The sequence below is a fragment of the Leptodactylus fuscus genome, chromosome 2, assembly GCF_031893055.1.
Source record: "Leptodactylus fuscus isolate aLepFus1 chromosome 2, aLepFus1.hap2, whole genome shotgun sequence".
NCBI classification, from domain to species: domain Eukaryota; kingdom Metazoa; phylum Chordata; class Amphibia; order Anura; family Leptodactylidae; genus Leptodactylus; species Leptodactylus fuscus.
Genome location: NC_134266.1, coordinates 33,485,700 through 33,507,738, shown reverse-complemented (window position 1 = coordinate 33,507,738; position 22,039 = coordinate 33,485,700). Strand labels below are relative to the sequence as shown.

The window sequence follows — 22,039 nt, the reverse complement described above, 5'->3', positions numbered from 1 at the left end:
GGAGGGACATGAATCTGGGGGCAGAGATGGAGGGACATGAATCTGGGGGCAGAGATGGGGGGGACATGAATCTGGGGGCAGAGAGGGGGGACATGAATCTGGGGGCAGAGAGGGGGGACATGAATCTGGGGGCAGAGATGGGGGACATGAATCTGAGGGCAGAGATGGGGGGACATGAATCTGGGGGCAGAGATGAAGGGACATGAATCTGGGGGCAGAGATGAAGGGACATGAATCTGGGGGCAGAGATGGGGGGACATGAATCTGGGGGCAGAGATGGGGGGACATGAATCTGGGGGCAGAGATGGAAGGACATGAATCTGGGGGCAGAGATGGAAGGACATGAATCTGGGGGCAGAGATGGGGGGACATGAATATGGGGGCAGAGATGGGGGGACATGAATATGGGGGCAGAGATGGGGGGACATGAATCTGGGGGCAGAGATGGAGGGGACATGAATCTGGGGGCAGAGATGGGGGGACATGAAACTGGGGGCAGAGATGTGGGGAAATGAATCTGGGGGTAGAGATGGAAGGGGGACATGAAACTGGGGGCAGATGAAGGGTGTATATGAAACTGGGGGAGAGATAGAGGGGGGACATATAATTTACGGGTGACTGTAGGAGGATTATACTGTGTGCGGGCACATGAAAAATTAACGAGTGTTTGGAGTCAACACAAAAGTGGGCGGGGCTAAATTTGCAGCGCACATTTTGTCCCTCTTTCGGTTCTTCAAAAGTTGGGAGGTATGCCTTAATACCATTTCAGTTAGAACAGATGCCAATGCAGACAATCACAGTACAGCGCTACAGAATATGTTGGCGCCATGCAGGTAAAGGTGTAATAAATATCTCCCAACTCACCTATATGTATTTTTTCTAGTCTTCCACAACCCTGAACCTGGAGGCAGTTCAGGCCATGGCGTTTGATGGCTGTTACCACGATAGTGATGCTGACCTGAACTATTCTGTGCACTCAGAGGAAAGCTCATCTCGCGGGCGGGCTGCCAGCGTGGCCACTCTAGACGCAGCTCGCGTGAAGCGCAAGAAATCAATTAAAGGGAATGTTGGCAGAATAATCCTCGAGAACAATCATGCCATAGACACTTATTCCAGGATCATCTTTCCCATTGTCTATATTTTGTTTAATTTCTTCTATTGGGGCATGTACTTATGAGAAGGAATAAAGCTGGTGCTGTACGAGAGATCTTACATCGCGAATGTACTTTACATGGAAAACACAAGAATCCTGCACTCAGAATCGGTGTCTTGTCAGAGAATATATTGATAAATGATATTGATGATGCTGGTGTTGCTTACAGTGTATTTCCAGTCATTTGTGCAAAGTTTCTTGTAGAGATGTGCCTGCACTATTAAAACACCATATTTTTATTTAACAATGTTTTGCCATTGTCTTCTACTTGTGATCTCCATTGAAATGAATGGATTTTGCATCCCCATGTCCCGGCCTGTAGTCTTTTATTTAGGTTGGGGGATATAACGAACTGTGCCGCACAAGTTGAAGATGAGAACACCCCATGTGACATGATTGTGGCAAAAAAATCCAACTTTTTGGTAACAAATCTGATGCGACTTTGCCAGTAAACAGGTGTAGCAAACTTAGTTTGATATTTAACTCATAACATACCATGATGCTTCAAACAATGTCCTAAAATTCTCAATGGGATCTGATTTAAGTAGGATCATTTTAACACATTGGTCGGCCCAGGGCAAAGGTTTCATAAGTTGTTTTCCTATCACCACTACAAAGACTAAAACTTAGGCTGGGTTCACACTTGTGCTGGGCTCTCCATCGTTCGGGACACAAACAATGGAGAGCCTGTCCGATAAAACAGCAGTTACCCAAGAAGAAGATGCGTGAAGACCCCGTTACTGAAGAAGATGGAGGATTCTCTCGCAGCACTGGGGACACCGCCAGGGCTGCAAGAGAACTCATTTGCCTACTGGCGAAATACAGGATTTTAACCGAATGGCGGGGTGAAGAAGACATCTAAAGGTAGGAGAAGAATAGCCTTTCTTAAGGCTATTCCGTTGTGTCATCGAGAAAAAAAAGGTTTTTAATGGTAGAATCCCTTTAACTGAAAAATCAACAGCAGGAAAAAAGTCTTCTGACCCTTATCGAAATGAATGGGGGAGCTGGAGAGTTATTTTTTTCATGTTTTATATAGTCTTTTTGCCTAATTTTCTGTCATCCATATCATTTGTTCAGTTGTCTAACCTTGGTCATAGTGCAAGAGAGTCTAGTTTTATCTACACATGCACATACACACATGCTACATACTACATGTACACACACTACATTTATACACATGCTACACATTAGATGTATACACATGCTACATAGTACATTTACACACATGTATAACTGTGTTCAGGAATTTCTGTAACAATGACAACACACGTGTGTGGTAAAGTTTGATAAAAGTATTTACACACAAGCTATTCCTTGACAAGACCACTAGGTGTCTCCCTACATAGCTGTAATGCGTATTGTAAAGCGGTCCTGTCGTTGCCCCTTTAAGTACAGCGGCTGGAGTGTCGCTAGGCATGCTGGGATACCGGCTGCACCCACATGGCTCTCTGGTGTAGTGTGGAAGTGAAGTGCTGAGGTAGGACATGCAGTGTATATATATATACTCCGCTTACTATACAACCGGCAGTCATGTATGTATACAAGCTTACTGTACTGCTGCTAATATATATATATATATATATATACACACACACACACTGTGCTTAATGTACAGTGGGCAGTCACTTGTATACTGTATATACAGTCAGCTTATACCGCACAGCTGGAACTCATCTGTATACATACAGGTTACGGTACAATCTCCCTTATATACATCAGCTTACTGTACAGTCACAAGTCACCTGTGGATATACACTATATACACTATATACACTTTGCTTTCTACATAGTCAGCAGACACTTGGATATAATACAGTCAGATTAGTGTATACCCAGAATTCACTTGTACTGTATATGTATACTGTACATTCAACTTACTATACAGTCACCAGTCACCTGTATATATACACTCTGCTTACTGTACGGTCGTTGCTCACCTGTATATATACACTCTGCTTACTATACAGTCACCAGTCACCTGTATATATACACTCTGCTTACTGTACGGTCGTTGCTCACCTGTATGTGTATATATATATATGCTCTGCTCGCTGAATGGCCGCTAGTCACCTGTATATATACATTCTGCTCACTGTATGGTCGCCGGTCACCTGTATCTATACACTCTGCTTCTTGTATGGTCGTTGCTCACCTGTATGTATATATATATATATATGCTCTGCTAGCTGATTGGCCACTGGTCACCTGTATATACACACTCTGCTTACTGTACGGTCGCTGGTCACCTGTATACATACGCTCTGCTCACTGTATGGCTGCTGGTCACATGTATATATATGCTCTGGTCACTGTACAGTCACCGGTCACCTGTATATATACACTCTGCTTCCTGTACGGTACGGTCGTTGCTCACCTGTATGTGTATATATATATATGCTCTGCTCGCTGAATGGCCGCTGGTCACCTGTATACATACGCTCTGCTCACTGTACGGTCACCTGTATCTATACACTCTGCTTACTGTACGGTCGTTGCTCACCTGTATGTGTGTATATATATATATATATGCTCTGCTCACTGAATGGCCGCTGGTCACCTGTATACATAAGCTCTGCTCACTGTACGGTCGCTGGTCACCTGTATCTATACACTCTGCTTACTGTACGGTCGTTGCTCACCTGTATGTATATATATGCTCTGCTAGCTGATTGGCCACTGGTCACCTGTATACATACACCCTTAGCTTGCTGTATTGCCGGCAGTCTCCTATGCATATATACACCCTTAGCTATAAAGGCAGCAGTCACCTGTAAACATACTTTCAGTTTACTGTACAATCCTCTATTACTTTATTATGAAGGTCCATACTGAGTTTTATTTTTCCTTCAGAATATGCCTCGGAGGGCAAGACGAGTAGAAACTGAAGGTGATGGCCCAACCCCCAGCAAGTTACCCCATCCCAGCAAACCTGCCCTGGACTTTACCTCTCCGCAGAGTCTGTTTGAAAGCTTTATTGCCCCAATAACAAGTGAGGAATTCTTCAGGTCGTATTGGGAGAAGAAGCCATTGCTGATCCAGCGGAGTGACCCCGACATACAGAGTTACTACCAGTCTCTGTTCCCCCTCACAGACTTAAAGCTCGCATGTGGCAAAGGCATATCCTATGGGCGAGATGTGAACATGTGCAAATGCAAAAATGGAAAAAAGATTTTGTTACCAAGACGTGGAAAGGCCAGTTACTTGGAGATATTAAAAGACTTCAGGAGTTCCAGAGCAACAATCCAGTTTCATCAACCACAGCGGTTTAATGTAAGCTATAACCTAGAACCATATAGAGTGTATCCATGGTAAGGGTATGTTCACACTTGTCGCATATTGACACTTGATTGTGTCTGTCAGTAACACAAAGGATTTTGGCATTGATTTTGATGTGTATTGCTTCTCAAAATGGGTGCCAAATTCCTTCATGAATCTGCCTCGCTTTGTATTCAATGTGAGACGGGCCGATGCAGGACGCTAAAAAAATAAGCATTCTGTTCGATCTGGCTGCAGATTTTGCAGCTGATTCTGCTACAGAACCTGTGTCATGAGACATCCTACAGCTTACCCCCATCTACCTGAGGCTAATCGGTGAGTAAAATCCATGGTGGAAAGCCAAAGGGTCGAGAAATGGAGAGGATTTTTTATTTTTTTTTGTTTAAACATAGATTTAGGCCCCATATAGGGCTCACAATATAAATTTTTTCCTATCAGTATGTCTTTGGAGTACGCAAACACAGGGAGAACATACCAACTCCTTGCAGATGTTGTCCTTGGCAGGATTTGAACCCAGCGTTGCAAGGCTGCAGTGCCAACCACTGAGCCACCATGTTGCCCCGAGAAATGGAGAAGAATTTGAGGTGAAAGTCCTCCTCAAATTCTTCTTTGCTTTCTGCCGTATGAATGTAGCTTTAGAAGGCTAAGGCAATTTGATGCTGATTTGGGGGCAGATTCCGCTTCCCATTGTTTTCGATGAGAATTCGAGATTGAAGCAGGACGCTGAAAAAAATCAGCAGAAGCGGCTCGAGACTCTCTGCTGCTTAGGGTGCATTCACACTACTGATACTCTGACTGATTCTGAACGTTAAAACACATTCAGAATCAGCGCGTATAAAGCAGTTCCCATTCATTTCTATGGGAGCCGACATACGAGCGCTCCCCATTGAAATGAATGGGAAGCACTCGTGTGCACGGCTCGGACTGAGCCGAGCGCCGGGCCCCTTCACACAGCGAGCCGTACACGCGAGGGCTTCCCATTCACTTCAATGGGAGTGCTCGTAGAGTAAAAAGCAGCCCATTCATTTCAATGGGGAGCGCTCGTATGCCGGCTCCCATAGCAATGAATGGGAACTGCTTTATATGCGCTGATTCTGACCGTGTTTTAACGTTTAGAATCAGTCAGTGTATCAGTAGTGTGAATGCACCCTTAAGCCTGTTTATCTTGAGGAACCAGCGGCCGGAAAATGAAGAGGTATTCATCAAGTGAATGGCCCCTAACTTGTCAACATATAAACCTTGCCTGCTGTGGTAAACTGCTGGACTGAGCAGATCCAAGGGAAAATCTCACAATCATAAGATGTCTGAGGTAAATGCTGATAGCTGGGGCAGGACATTTCCCCTGTAGCAGTCTGTGAATGACTGACCTTTATAGTTCCAAGGTCATGTCTGGTGGCATTACTCTAATAGAGGGGGGTCCTAAGCAGTAGACTCCAATTCTGTGATGCTCTTGCAGGACATATAGACAGGCTTATCTTCAACGTCTTTAGGCTGAGGCTCCACGTCACAAATATGCAGCTCTTTTGTTGCAAATTTTATTTTTATTTTTGAGTCAAAGCCAAAAATGGCTATAAAGGAATGGGAAGTTCTTATATTCAATCCACTCCTGGCCTTGGCTTAAAAAACCACAGCAAAATCTGCAACAAAAAAAAACTGCGTTTCGGCAACATGGTTTCAACTTGGAGCCTCACTGTTCCAAAAACCTCATCTTCCAGACTGCCTGGCATCTATGTCTTTATTTCCCTGGTCTTCTCTGGCACCAGCTTATCGCCAGAATCTGACCAGATTTGGGGTCAGTTTGCAGAATTCTATATTGTATCTTTTGAAATGAATGGTCTCCTCTCATGTCATTGCTGATGGTGATCTTCTCTCTGCAGGACAAGTTATGGCAGATCATGGAGAAACTGGAGTGTTTCTTTGGTACCCTGGTTGGGTGCAATGTGTACATCACACCGTCTAGCTCTCAGGGCCTTCCTCCGCACCACGATGATGTAGAGGTAAGCACGTCATGTATTTGTTTGGTTCGTAGCTAGTCTCTCCATACTAGTCACAAGTGTGGCCACCAAAATGAAATGTATAGGGACGTGATACAGATGACAAATAACTGACTGTTGTAGACGACATGGGTTTTAGTGACCACCGCTTAACATCAGACTGAAGATCTAGTGTTCATGAATAACTGTTTCCTTAGTTTGTATTCACCAAAAATATAATCGTTGTTGCCCCTTCATCTTCGTCTTCACTATTGAACACACATTGATGGTCTATCTGTAGTGTTATGAGCGAAGGTCTCGCCTCCCAGGGTCTGTAGTAGCACTGCTGACCTTTGCTTCAGTAACGGGCACTGACACTGGGTTCACACCAGCATTCACGTCTCCGTTATGAGGTTTCCGTCTTCTGCATGCAGAAAACGGAAACCTGTCAGACCCAGTCCGGCCGTGAGCGCCGGTGAGCATTTTGTGCGCTCCGCGGAGAAACCATTTTTTTTTTAAACCGGACACAAAGTCCTGAATGTCCGACTCTGTGTCCGGCTAAAAAAAAACGGTTTTGCCGCGGAGAGCACAAACCGCTCACGGCCGCACACTTTTTTCAAACCAATTCAAATGAATGGGTTTGAAAAATGCCTGCAGGTTTCCGTCTCCTGCCCAGTTTCGTGCAGGAAACGGAAACCTGCAGAATGGGGACCGGGACGCAGATGTGAACTAGTCCTGAGACGTCCATATTAGCGTGCCATTTGGTGCTATTTAACCCTTTCAAGTGGTCAGTGCTGAACTGCAATATGAGACACAGACATTCATTGTGCTGGGTGCTGCAGTGAGGGGACTACGGTGCTATAAGGAACGCCATTGCCCCTTCCCTCTGCTGATCAGTCAGGATCCCGTTGTTGAAAAGACTGTTTGACCCTTTAAGGGGGTATTCCAGTTAGAACAAATCTAAAGGATACGGGGTAACTTATTGAGTGGTGGGGATCACACCCCTGGGTACCCCACAGATCTCAAGAACCAGAGTGATTTAAACCCCAGTTCTGATCGGACTTGTTCCATTCATTTCTATAGGGATTGCCTGAAATAGCAAGTTACCGCTTTGGATAAGGGGGTATTGGAATGCCCCATTCATTACCCCATACAGTGGATATTTTCTGTGTGCAGGCTTTTCTTCAGATAGAGGCAGGACATGCTGTGGACTTGGTTTCCCTTAGAATTTATTTTTCCTCCTGTGGCATGTAAATGGGATTTTGTGATGCCTGATTTATATTCATTACTCCGTGCAGGATTTTAGGGGCAGAAACTGTGTGGCTGTTCGGCTGAATGTGTACTTGGCCTGTAGTCACCCCTGGTCTTCAGCATCAATATCCATAATTAAGTACATTCTTCTAGATTATGTTGTAATTTGTCGTATTGTGTGTCTTCTGTGTGATAACTGTAGTGGACAGTAGATGGCAGTATAATACAGCAGTATATACTGGCAGTGCCGTCTCTCCTGTAGTGTATATACTATACGAACCCTGAATTGTCCCTTCTCTTGTTAAGAAATGTGTTTAGTATTTATCTATGGGAAGATTGGGTGCTGACCAGTATGTCCGTACATCCTATACAGCTTTACCAGACCCCAGAATGGCAGATCCCTAGTAATAAATACTGTGGCCTCTTCGCTGTATCCCCTTATTAGAACCAGCTACCTTTCCAGATGATTGACATGCTCATTTACATCCTAATATACTAGGAAGCTGTGGGTGCACACTTCTATACATCCTCCATATGGATGTGTGGGTGGACACAGGAAAGTCAGATTTAACACTCATCTGTCACCAGTATATAAAGAGCACCGATTGCACCCACTGAATGGCATATAAGGCACCACTTAAAAGTATGATCCAGATGGTAATGACAGCGATCCCCTACCCCCACCCCAGCCTTACTGCTGCAAAATCATTCCCCATAGTATGGTCATCTCAGAGATGTTTTTATTTCTGGGGTCTGTCTGGTAATATGATCTTCCTGCAGGTCTTGTGCTCCTTTGTTGCTGCCGGTCCAGGTAGCAGGCTGTACTTTTAATGACAATGACAGGGCCGTGTTACCGTTTTGCAGGTTTTTATCCTTCAAGTAGAGGGAGAGAAGCATTGGCGCCTCTACGAGCCCATCGTCCAGCTAGCTAGAGAATATGATGTGTCCCCGGCCGACAAGGTCACTACTCCGACTCATGACATCCTATTAAAGGTAACATTTCTCTCTGGTCTTCCCAAGTTGCAGAGAAGTGCGAGAGCAAAATGTTCAGATTCCTTGAAGTGTCTTTGTTTTTGTCCTAGGAAGGTGACATGCTGTATTTTCCCAGAGGAACGATTCATCAAGCTGACACCCCTGAAAACTCCCCACATTCTACACACGTGACGATCAGCACCTACCAGAACAAGTAAGGACCCTTAGAGTACTTTCACGCGTAGGAATCTGGTGCGGATTTGAGGGTGAATTCTACCCCCGAATCCGTGGCAGATTTCACACCGTATCTGACTCCCATTGTTTTCAGTGGGAGGCAGAAATCGTAGCAGGATGCTAAAAAAAAAAATCAGCTTCATCTTGCCAGGGCTCGAGACTCCTTGTTGATTTGGGACATTCATCTGGGCCTAATCAGCAGCGAAACGCCAATGTCCTGCATCCTTATTCTGTCGCGCCAAAACCGCGGCCATATACGTCAGCAGAAAATGAAGAGGAATGTCTCTTCATATTCCACCATATGATCCTAGCCTTCTGGCATTCCTTCTGGCATATACCTATACAGCTCTCCATTCATTGTCCTAACTGCTGCAGAACTTCTTTTTTTCTTTAATGTAGATTGTGAGCCCCATATAGCGGCTGCCAGATGCCGGATTATTTGATAGGGAAAAATATTATATATTATTTTTATTTTTTTATTTTTTTAATCAGAAAATATCCTTTTGGCTCCCCTGTGTCTCTGGTTTATTGGATGGTGGGTTCAAAGAGTTTTCAGAATCTTTAAAGCGTAACTAAACTTTTGGACAACTTTTGATTTTTTTTTTTTTTTTAGAGGAAATAAGAGGGGGGAGGGTCACTTCACAGAGTTATATCTCAGACTTTATGAAATGCACAAAGTTGCTTTTGGTGTCGCATGAAAAAGGAGATTTTCTGCTTTCATATGACACTAAGTGCAGTCTAAATTATTTCCAGAGATATCACTGGTCGAAAATACAGTCGGGGGAGCCACACGGTAGCTCAGTGGTTAGCACTGCAGCCTTGCAGTGCTGGGTCCTGGTGTTCAAATCCCACCAAGGGCAAAAAAACCATCTGCAAGGAGTTGTTCTCCCCGTATTTGCATGGATTTTCATCCCATATTTATATCTACGGCTCCATAATATATATGATATAAAAAATCCCGATCCCGACTGTGTTTTCAACCAGTGATATCTCTGGAAATAATTTAGCTAGCATTGTAATAGAATAAGAGAATCTTAAGACAATCTCCTTTTTCATGTGACACAAAAATCAAGTTTGGATGTTGTATAATGTCTGAGATATAAGTGTTTGCAGTGACCCCCTCCCCTCATTTACACAGCCCCGTACTCCATACACAGTAACATTCAGTGAGAGGCAGGAACAACTCCCAATACAGAAACAAGGGGAAGAGTGAAACCATACAGGATTTCACAGAAAGGAGTCAAAATCTGTAAATAAAGTATATTACATAATGTATGAATGACTCAGGTACTAACAGAAAATCACAAGTTGTCCTAAAGTTTAGTTACACTTTAATTTATGCAATTTGTTCTTTTACCTTATTAGTTTTAGTTTATTTTTCCCGTCTGCAGCTCCTGGGTAGACTATCTGCAGGATGTGATGCCCGCTCTGCTGCAAGATGCTGCCAAAGAAAATGTGGATTTGCGCAAGGGCATCCCCCTGCAACATTTACAGGTACATTTGTGTCTACCTGTTGTCTCACTTGCTAATATGTGTAGATTTTACAGATTTTAATAATATACTGATTCACTCTGGGAATAGCTAACGCAAGTGCAGGTGCCTAAAGGAATTGCTGCACGTACTATACTCTGACACATGCGTGTTCACCTTGATATGATCCGCTTCTCTTTTTGTGTTCATTTTATCAGTCAATCTTCCTAACCAAATGTTCCCTTTGTGTGACTTCCAGCGCCTAGACCCAAGCCGGGCAACTGGTACGCTCAGTGGTCTCCTGTCTGACATAGCCAAGAGGATAGAGGGCAAGTGCCAACTGCGGTCATGTGAAATGCTGCGGGACTTCATGGGAAACAGACTGCCGCCTTACCTGGATATGGAGTCCTCCAGTCAGGAGAAGAATGGAACTAATGGGAAATCAGGTCCGCTGAGTACAATGTCATCTGTTGTCTTCTGTTATTTCATAGTAAAATATACAGATTATTAAGTTTAGCACCCACATCAATAGATCACAGGTATATACTGACGCTTGGGGTGTGTTCACACATTCTGTACTGAATCTGTTTTCTATGGGAGGCAGAGATAGAAGCAGGACGCTGAAAAAAATAAGTGTCATCGTGCCACGAATTCCACACCAATCCACAGAACTGGAGACACTCCGCTGCCGGAGACACTCTTCTGCTGGAGACACTCCTCTGCCGGAGACACTCCGCTGCTGGAGACACTCCTCTGCCGGAGACACTCTGCAGAACTGGAGACACTCCTCTGCTGGAGACACTCCTCTGCTGGAGACACTCCTCTGCTGGAGACACTCCTCTGCTGGAGACACTCCTCTGCTGGAGACACTCCTCTGCTGGAGACACTCCTCTGCTGGAGACACTCCTCTGCTGGAGACACTCCTCTGCTGGAGACACTCTGCAGAACTGGAGACACTCCTCTGCTGGAGACACTCCTCTGCTGGAGACACTCCTCTGCTGGAGACACTCCTCTGCTGGAGACACTCTGCTGCCGGAGACACTCCGCTGCTGGAGACACTCTGCAGAACTGGAGACACTCCTCTGCTGGAGACACTCGTAGAGACACGCCTCTGCTGGAGACACTCCGCTGGTAAGCCCCATTCATCTGGAGCCGATCAGCAACGGAAAGCTGAAGCCACCTCATTGACCTTCTACGTCAGTCTTTTGAGACAAATTGTACAAAAGGAAGTTGGGTTCAAATTCTGGTGCATTTTTGTTTTCTTAAAACTTTGCAATGTGACTTTCCTCCGTTATTCCTCATGGAAATGTATGTATGAGTGTTTGACCAATGTATTTGCGAATCCATTAATAGCTGGGTGTTTCTAGCCTCCTTATCACTGAGTTGAACCCCTATGCTCAGACACTCCATGTAGTGCTGAAATTGTCAAACTATGCAGATATGCAAACTGAGAAATGATAAGCCTGTAAGTCGGTTCATATTTCCTGGAGGAATAACAGAGGAATATCACAATGCATAGTCCTAAGAAAAAATTCTCCAAATTGTTGTTCTTTTTTTTTTTTGTTGTTGTTTTTTTGTGTTGTGACGATTTTGCACCTAGATTTACACAATTTTTTTCAAGTAGCAGTCAAAATAATACACAGCATAATGTTTCTATAGGTGTACCGTGTAGTGACATCTTTTCCTGTGTATTGTTCCTAGTCTTCTGACTTTAGTCTTATTTTATTGTATTGTATCTCTGCAGTTGGGCCACCAAACCTTAGCAGCACAATCAAACTTCTCTACAAGGATTATGCCGCCATCACTACAGATCACTCTCCAGACACCCTGGTAAGCGCTGTAGTCACATGATGTCTCTTAAGTCACGTGCGGATTTTTGAAGAAATGCCAGCTGTTTCCATTCAGTGTAATGTTTCGGACTGTGTAATGTTGGATATGTTCCTGACTACACGTTTGTTGCCTTAAACGAAACGTGTCAGGTCATTGTGAGACTCTAAACCACTCACAGGTCCTCATGGGTCAGTGGTTTAGTGTCTTTAATAGCCTTATTGTGACTATATACTTACCTGAAGACCAGGCGTTCTTCCCCGGCTTCACTTAACAAGTGCACAGGTGCTGGAGCTCCAGAGATGAGACTTATCAAACTTATTTCTAGGTAAGTATAAAGGATTGTTTTCTCCACAGTGGACAGAGGATCACAATAGGGATATTTGGGACACTAACCCACTGATCCATAAGGACCTGTGGCTGGGTTGGTGTCCTAAATAGACCCTGGCAGGTTCCCTTTAAAGAAGTTCTATAGTTAAAATTAAAGCGGTACGGCCAGTTTCAGGAAATAAAGGCGGGGACAACACGGTGGCTCAGTTGTTAGCACTGTAGCCTTGCAGCACTGAAGTCCTGGGTTCGAATCCCGCCAGGAATAACATCTACAAGGAGTTTGTATGTTCTCCCCGTGTTTGCGTGGTTTTCCTCCCATTCTACAAAGACATACTGATAGGGGAAAAATTTACATTTTGATACCTATATGGGGCTCACAATCTACATTATAAAAAATAAAGGCCATTCCTCGTATAATGAAAATGTAAGCAATTTTGCAATATATTATAAATCAATTCCTGATGGTAAGATTGGCGTTAACCTTTTATTATTGACTAGATAGAAATCTGCCCTGGTCATATGATGGGCACACAGGCTTGGTTTAAGGCCCCTGGCACACAATCGTGTGCTAGGTCAGTGTGGTATCTGGGTTTTTTCCCGAATAACGCACTGACCCATTCATTTCTGACGGTCCCATGTGCGGGCCGCAAAACTCAGAACAGATCCTATTCCTGTCCGGATTTGTGGGTGTAGACTGAACCCTGATAACTGTAATATCATCACTTAATGTCATGCTTCCATAGGCTTGAAAAGACGAGTCTGGTTTGCAAAACTGACCAGAATAGGATATGCAGTGAGTTTGTCAGAAAGGGCATGTGAATATCTCCAGTGACTTGTATGCATTAAAAACCAAAAACGGATAGTACTTGAATGACAACCTTGTTCGTCTGAATAAGCCTTAAAGGGATTCTACCACTAAAAACCTTTTTTTTCTCAACACGACGGAATAGCCTTAAGAAAGGCTATTCTTCTCCTACCTTTAGATGTCTTCTCCACCCAGCTGTTCTGTTAAAATCCCGGTTTTCATCAGTATGCAAATGAGTTCTCTCGCAGCACTGGGGGCGGTCCTCAGCACTCAAACAACACTGGGGGCATCCCCAATGCTGCGAGAGAACTCTCCAGCGCCGCCTCCATCTTCTTCAGGAACGGGTCTTCACGTGTCTTCTTCTGGGGGTTGGCTTCAAACTTCTAGGCCCCGTACCTAGGGCAAAGCCGACTGCACATGCCTGCCAGCCCCAAGAAAATGGCCACTTGCACAGTATTGTAAGCGGCCATTTTCTTGTGGCTGGCAGGCATGCGCAGTCAGCTTTGCCTTAGGCCCGTGGCCTAGAAGTTTGAAGCCAACCTCCTGAAGAAGACGCATGAAGACCCGTTCTTGAAGAAGATGGAGGAGGCGCTGGAGAGTTCTCTCACAGCATTGGGGACGCTCCCAGTGCTGCGAGAGAACTCATTTGCATACAGACGGAAACCAGGATTTTAACCGAACGGCGGCGCGGAGAGGACATCTAAAGGTAGGAGAAGAATAGCCTTTCTTAAGGCTATTCCGTCGTGTGAACAAGAAAAAAAAAAAGTTTCTAATGATAGAATCCCTATAAAGTGGAATGACACGCTGCAGATGTGCAGGACAATACACGTGGATGGGTTAGTAATTGTCGGGTATCTCTGTGCTAAGAAGAGGCGGTGCAGATGGGATGGGATGTTTTTACAGTAATTCTATATCATTTTACCACAATGACTCCATTTGAGCTGGATCATTCTAATAATACAGCATGTATGGGAAAATTCTGCACTGTCCGCACCATGCAATGGTTATATAGATCCAATGCTTCAGTCCACAGTATATATGTGTGCTTGTAAAATTGTATTGTGTGTGTGTGTGTGTGTGTGTGTGTGTGTATATATATATATATATATATATATATATATATATATATATATATATATATATATATATATATATATATAATTTTATTTATTTATTTTTTACTACAGAAGCCGTCAGAAGAGTTAATGATTTATGTGTACCACGCCTTGAAGAATGAAAGAAAAACCCACATGGTGTCAGACGAGGAAGAAAGCCCTCCTGTAAGTGCTCTGACCACTGCTAATAGAGTCCATAGCGGAGTGGACATCACACCCCTACAGGTTGCTTTCATTGACCTCCACTTCCTTTTAAGCACATGGAGATGTTCCTACAGATGTCTGAATCACAGGAAAATAAGATTCTGTGCCGGCATCTAATCCCTGTCCATGTGTGTATTCACTGGAGGTGTAGTCTGCAGAATATTACCCCTATAACCGTATACTGTATATATGAGCAGCTCAGGCCTCCAGAGAAATAACATGTACAATAGGTTTATTCAAGTTAGATGTGAATGTTAGGGAGGAGCTGGAGAGTTAGGATTGGATGCTATATAGGGGCTTACTGTATATACTGTGATATTGGTTTGGCACCTTATGACAATAATGCGGTAGTTTACATTTTTAATTCCATGGTATTTTGGCTGTGTTCCTCCTCTCCTCATGTTTAGTTAAAGAGGTATTCCAGTAATAACAAGTGATCCCCTATACACTGGATGGGTGATAAGTCCCATATCAATCACAGGGACAGGGGCTCGAGTTCTCCCTTTTCAATACAGATGCCGCACATGTTCGCCATTGCTCCTTTCGTTTTTTTATGGGACTGTCAGATACAGATACTTTTAAGTATCCCCATAGAAATGAACTGAGTGACGGCAGACCTGTGCTGACACTACTGCTGTAGCTTGGGGGGGCTCTGGACCACCATTCTTGTGATCACAGAGGGGCAGACCCCCATTGGATAAAGGATATCTTGTTTTTTTGTTTACTACTGATCTTTTATTTAAAAATTGGGATTATAACCAATTGTGGTGGGATCTGTAAAAAATATTCTTTGGCTGGTCATATATAATATATAACAATAATATTATATATAAAAATTATATGTATAATGTAAATATCTTTATGTCCGTGTGTAAAACTAGATCTATATTTCTATATTAGACACGGCCACCAAATACCTCCTTGCCGATCCTATCAGACTTGGGCTGTACATACACTTGAGATGTTCATGTCCTAACCTGGCAATATGAGCGTCACTGCTGGAATGAAGCTCTTGCGGGACCGCTGTGTTCGTACTTGTACGAAGTTGTTCTTGACATGAAACTGCAACTTTAAAAGCCATCAGCAGAAATAAAACATGCTTCCTCCTGTTCATATTGTTTTATGGTAGTCAGCTAATATATGTTTGCAAAATTCCCTAAGTGCAAGTAAAAGTAAGAAAATATCTCTCCCGTGGGGGAAATATTGGTGTTTTATGGGTTAGGCTTCCTCCTCTGTCTTTAAAGAAAAACTGGTTTTGCGTGATCTGTGTAGCTGGAGGTAGAGGTGTCATTGGAGGATCCCCCAGCTGGTGGCGCTGTTGTTTCACCGGTGATAATGGCGTCGTTTTCATTTCTCTTTTTTTCAGTCCTCAATCCACATGAGATCATCTGTGAATGCCTCTTGCATGTTAGCTGACATTTTTGTTAGTGCTCTTGGTTTCTGTAACAAGTCTGTCCAAGGCTATAATCTAGCTTTTTATGAAGGTTTGTGCTTTTAGTGTTAAGAATCATGCGCATTCACATCGGGCACCTTAAAATACTGTTGCTGCCATTGGTGTAGAAATGAGAATGTAATATTCAATGTATATAATGTAATGAGTGTCGTCAGGTTATCCTCTTCTATAGGCTACAGCTAAAGATAATTTCCTGCAGGTACCATTTATTACATTGATAATGTAGATACATAGGTATGGTCATATACATTAAATGTACAGTATGTCGTCCGACCCCCACAAGTTTCAGCAGGACAGACCTCTTTGACTCTCCTCTGTGGTCAATTGTCAGGGCAGAGAAGCGTCAGCCATGTTGGATTTTAACATGCGACTACATAAACAGAAATGCTCCATTACACTGTTTGCCAAGCCTCTTCAGGATCACAAAACCGGAGGAGACCACGCTGTCCTCCATGTTGTTGTCATGTTGGCATACTGTGGCACCAGGTCATGTCATTATTATACAGCACACCTAAAAGCGTATCCAAAAATCACCTTCTGTAATCCTGACTCCTTATATTGCAGGTGAGCGGTTTACGTTTCCCACTTTCCTACATGGACGCGCTGAAAGCGCTGTGGGAGGATAAGCCGGTGCGTGTGAAGGATCTGCCTCTCGAGAACGACCGTGACAAGGAAAACCTAGCCATATCTCTGTGGGCCGAGGGGTTATTGGAGAAGGTTGATGCCTAAGCCCTGAACCTCTTCATCGCCACATTGTACCTGAGCTCTCATCTACCTTCTAGGTGTACAACGTGACGACAGTGGCTACAGCCCCACCGCGATGGCCGATGTCATTTGTATAAACAAAAATAAGTTAAAAATGTACTTTTTTAGCTTATTTGCAGATGGATAAGATGACTATTAGACATGAGCGAGTACTGTTGGGATCAGCCGATCCGAACAGCACGCTCGCATAGAAATGAATGGACGTAGTCGGCACGCGGGGGGTTAAGCGGCCGGCCGACGTCAAAGTGGAAGTACCAGGTGCATCCATTCATTTCTATGGAGCGTGCTGTTCGGATCGGCTGATCCAAACAGTACTCGCTTATCTCTAATGACTATATAAAGAAGGAATCACTTACCGCAATATTGTGCCTTTACACCAAGATGGCCAAGATGGAACCCGATGACCTGAGCGACACAAGGGATGGCATTATCCCCTCTATAAGAAAGTTAGGGAGGGAAATCTAAAATCCCAGGTGCCATATGTGGGATCTCTTTATCACTGCCTTTGTAGAATTCAATTTTTATCCTTCGCTTGGAAGCGAAGCCAAGTTTATTGAGTGAATTTGGTTGTCATTGACTTTGGACTACCGGTACTTGTTATTGATTACCTTTATATGGATTTTATACAATCGTATTGTAATTAATCTTATTAAGCCTCTGTTGGGGTGACCCCCCCCCCTCCCTAAAGTAACCTGTGGGTCTTTGCGACATACAGGTTGGAGTTTGTAGTGTGACCGACATGTACATGAGGCCTTCTAGTGAGTTCACCCACCACCATTATACAATGACGTTACCCTATGAGGAAACATTTGTTGTAAAGGGATTGGGCCTGTCTAGCAACGACACTATTGTATACAGTCACAAGTAGTTTCTACAGGTCATATACACAATATAAATATTGCTCAATAGAATTGTTCAGATTGCGCAAAAATTCCCACTGAGTAAGACTCATAGACGTAACTATAGACCTAACACATAAACACTTAGCAAGGTTTCATGTGACTAATAGACTTAGACGTCCTGTTTCGCGGTAGGTCATTGCTCCTCCAGACCATAATGGGGGTTATTGCTTATGCACTGGGGTGTCAATTCCCGAAATAAAGAAGCAACCCCTATTAATGTATTGAAGACCTTTACAATCCTCTGTTTGTTTATTGGTGACCAATTCTCCTTAAATTGTGGATATGCCTTTGTTGACCCTAAATTAGCTTGTTATAGAGTTGTATGTACCTATTATAGAAATCCCCTATGTCATATTTGGGAGTGATCTAACAATAGAGAAGCGAAACAGAGACTGTAGTGTAACAGTCTTTGTCTGCAGTGCCATAGACGATACAGACTGCTGTGAGGCCTTATTCGCACATTGCCAGGGGCGTATCCTGCAGGAAGCGTAATGGGGTGAGCCAGTTTCATTCCAATGACCGGGTAATGGGGTGTTCGCATCTGAGACATTTATGACTCCTGTTTTGGCACCCTAGTGGAGAGGGGGCTGCTCATGTATTATAGGTGGGGGAGCCATTTATACAGTAGTATATACTGTCGTAATGTCATAATGTTTCAGATGGGGGTTTAATGCGGGTCTTGGATATGATCTGGCTGTATGGCCTTTTGACCAGAAAAGGTTGTGCACCCTCGGCCTATATATAGCTCTGACAATCATTTCCTACAAGCTATATAGGGATGCTGTGTGAACAGTAGTGGAGTGCCAGTGTGCCTTATATCTATACATATATCTGCATATGTAAGGGCTACTATTTACTATACAGTCTTATGTCTTGCCAGTAATTTATATCATGACCATCATGTAAGTTGTCTATTGGGTGCTATACTGCTGTGTGCCATATACTGCAATTTTAGATCATCCTGATATTCCAATCCTATAGATAAATGAATTTCTGTCTGAAATCTGTTGTCTGTTTCTTATGCACTGCCAAACCAGTCTGCACCAAATTTGGCACATTGATAACCAAAGATTTTATTCCAGGTTTCAGCGTTATGCGAAACATATTGACAGAAGCAAATATAGCATCACATGACCCGTACTAGCCAATAGAAGCTCACGGGTCCATTAATAGGTTCACTTAGCGCTCACACTGTTGCTTTCTATTATCAGCCATTATCACAGAATTGTATAACTACATCTCAATATAGTCAAAAAAGCAAATGTAGCCCTACTAGAGTGGGTAAAATAAGAAACTGCCTAGTATGCCGTGGATCCAGTAGGTGGCGCTGCCTTCTGTTGCTGATAGGATGAGGCATCACCTGCTGTTTCCATGTCAAATCAGATGGTTTAAGGTGGGATGCACAAGAGGCAGAGTCTGCACTTGGACCATGGAGCACCCGAAAATGCTGAGGCTCTGGGGGCATTAGCTGTGACGGGTGGGCAGAGCATGGCAGACCGCGCAGCCAGCGTTCCCAGAACCAAGGCAGTGCCACCTACTGGATCCACCCTACACCTTATTTTATCCAACACATTCTAGACTCAAACCATCAAGAACCTTCCTCCATGTCACATCACATTACCCGTATTAACCAATAAAAGCTTGCTGGTCCTTGTTTCTTAGCTTCACTGACATACACCATTATCAGAGGATTGCAGCATCTCAACATATACACAAACAAATATAGCCTTACTGGGTTCGATCTTCCTTCATTTTTCATAGACTCACTGACCTACACCATTATCAAAGGATTGCAATACGAATGGTAGCAGCCAAATACTCTGTAAGGGCCTTTGCTTGGGCACCTCCACCTATGTCAATTCTCACTCCTCTTAGTATTAGGCATTGATGTCCACATTCAGCCAGGTAGGTACGGGCTAGGGCTACATTTAGAAAAGATATAGTTAATTCTTCTAATCCCTGATTCAAGGCTGTACCACCTACTGGTACTGGTACAAATTTTTGGGGAAAATAAGGGTGCGTCTTATAGTCCGAATATAGCGGAAGCCCGGTTGCAGAGCGGCCGCCAATACAGACCCGGCATCCGCTGTAATAGAAGGCCGGATGCCGGGGAGGGTTAGATGCGACATCGGGGCCTGCGACGTAGCTACGCTCCTGCCCTGCATGAAGCCAGCAGCGGCAGGAGTGATGTTCCTATTCCTCTCCTCCGCACTCCCCCCCCCCCCCCCCCCGGAATGGCAGCATCGCTCCTGCCGCTGCTGGCTTCATGCAGGAGCGTAGCGATGTCGCAGGCCCCGGCACCTGTGCCGGCGTCTAACCCCCAGGCATCCGCCTTTCTACTACAGCGGATGCCGGGTCTCTATTGGCGGCCTCTTTCCCCGCAATGTAAAGTACCCCCAGGGGCCAGTCCCCACCGGCCGCATACCTGTGAAGTTGCAGGCCGGCTCCTGCACGGCGATATCGCAGGAGCTGACCTGTTCCGGTGACAGCCTACTGAAGGCTCCCAGGCCTGTCCACTGCTGTATATTAGCATTGCGGCTAGTCTATGACCAGCCGTAATAGTAATGTATAGAATGTCCCATAGACGGCAATACAGTTGTATTGCCATCTATGGGACTTGCAATCAAATGATTGCAGGTTCAAGCCCCCTGAGGGGGAGGGGGAAAGGACTAATAAAATAGTTAAAAAAAAAAAAAAGCTTTAAAAATATATAATAAAATAAATAAAAGTTCTAAATCACCTCCTTTCCCTAGAATACATATAAAAGTAGAAAATCATATGTCAAACACATACACATTAGGAATCCCTGTGTCCGAAAATGCCCGGTCTACTAATAGTTTTCCTGTACGGTGAATGTCAAAATCAAAAGTGCCAAACCACCAGGTTTTTTTTTCACCATTTTGCCTCTGATTTAAATAAAAGGTGATCTAAGCAATAGACATTCCCCAAAATGGTATAACTAAAAAGTACATTTGGCCCCTCAAAAAATCGCTCTATGCGTCCCCGTACAGCTGCAGGGTCACCTGTCAATGTGGCCTTGCAGCTGTTGTAAAACTACAACTCCCATATATTAAATATTTTACCTACGTGCGTCTTATAGTCCAGTGCGTCTTATAGTCCAAAAAATACGGTACTTAAGAAATATAGCACTCTCTGTTATCTTCTATTATTCAGGATGATATATTCTTGGCATACACCATTATCAGTGGATTGCCACGAACATGACCTTTTATTACACCGGTGGAAAATTGGTCATCTGGCACATTCCCCAACATTTGACAATTTTTATTTTTTACTTTTTTATCTACAGGTTGTGCACTTTACTATACAAGTGTACATGGGAAGGTACAGGGGAGCAGTTGTCGATACCAACTAACCAATTAGATTAGTGCTTTTGTTTTCCAAAGGGGCCTTGACAGAAGACAACTGACATAGGATTAGTTGCAACTTTGTTAAATCATTTCCCATTCTTTCTTATACCTTTTGTGCATATATTGATAGTTGATAGTAAATTGCACCCCCACACTGTCCACGCACCCCAAATACACGTTGCCACCACTGCTGACTTGCGATCCACACTCACATATACAGCCTTATCTCCAACAACCAGACACAAACACACGTCAAAATGGTAATGGGTTCATAGAGTACACAAAAAGTACCATTAAAGAGGTCACGTGTGGTGAGGTCTTCTGCTGGAACAAGACCCCGGGAGTAGCAGGACCAGACAATGGTTCTTCTGTTCCAGTGCTTCCCGTTCCCTATTCTTCTGCCCCAGCAATGATATATCAACACATGGCCACTGCAGTCACATACATAATTTTTTTTGTCATACGTCTGACCTGTAAACATCTGTGTTACAATGTACATATGAATAATTCCAGATATATATGTGAACGTCGCTGACACGCTGTGAACGGAGCCTTAAAAGAGAAAAAAAACATGCTCAACTATCCCCAGTGCTCCAGTGTCTCCCACCATGGTCTGGTCCTGCTGCTCCTGGGGTCTTGTTTTGGCGGAAGTCCTCGCCGTGTGTGACTGCAGAGGCCAATCAATGACCTTAGCAATCTAAGGAAAGAAATAAGGACATCAATTGCAAAAATAACCTGGGACGTCTTGTGTCCTTTTCTTGCCCTCAGCAGTCACATGCGGTGAGGACTTCTGCCAAAACAAGACCCCAGGAGCAGCAGGACCAGACCATGGTGGGAGACACTGGAGCAACGAGGACAGGTGATTATGTTTTTTTTTTTTTTTTTCCCCTCTTCCCTGACCTACAAGCCAAAAACGATTTACCCTGGACAACCCCTTT

At 44.0% G+C, this 22,039-nt stretch overlaps 2 protein-coding genes across 2 annotated transcripts in view; both read left to right on the top strand.

Moving 5' to 3' along the window:
* GABRR3 (gamma-aminobutyric acid type A receptor subunit rho3) overlaps positions 1–1,379 on the top strand; it is a 35,949-nt gene extending 34,570 nt beyond the window's left edge. Inside the window, exon 9 of the mRNA XM_075263567.1 lies at positions 884–1,379. Coding sequence (XP_075119668.1) covers positions 884–1,177 — 294 coding nt within the window. The 3' untranslated portion in view covers positions 1,178–1,379. The remainder of the gene's footprint in view (positions 1–883) is intronic.
* A 1,216-nt stretch (positions 1,380–2,595) lies between these two features.
* Positions 2,596–16,915, top strand: RIOX2 (ribosomal oxygenase 2). Its single transcript, XM_075262599.1, has 10 exons — positions 2,596–2,630; positions 4,004–4,423; positions 6,307–6,426; positions 8,518–8,646; positions 8,736–8,839; positions 10,251–10,353; positions 10,589–10,775; positions 12,074–12,159; positions 14,479–14,571; positions 16,628–16,915. The coding sequence occupies exons 2-10, from the start codon at positions 4,007–4,009 to the stop codon at positions 16,790–16,792; spliced, it is 1,404 nt and encodes a 467-aa protein (XP_075118700.1). The 5' UTR covers positions 2,596–2,630; positions 4,004–4,006; the 3' UTR covers positions 16,793–16,915.
* The last annotated feature ends 5,124 nt before the right edge of the window (positions 16,916–22,039 follow it).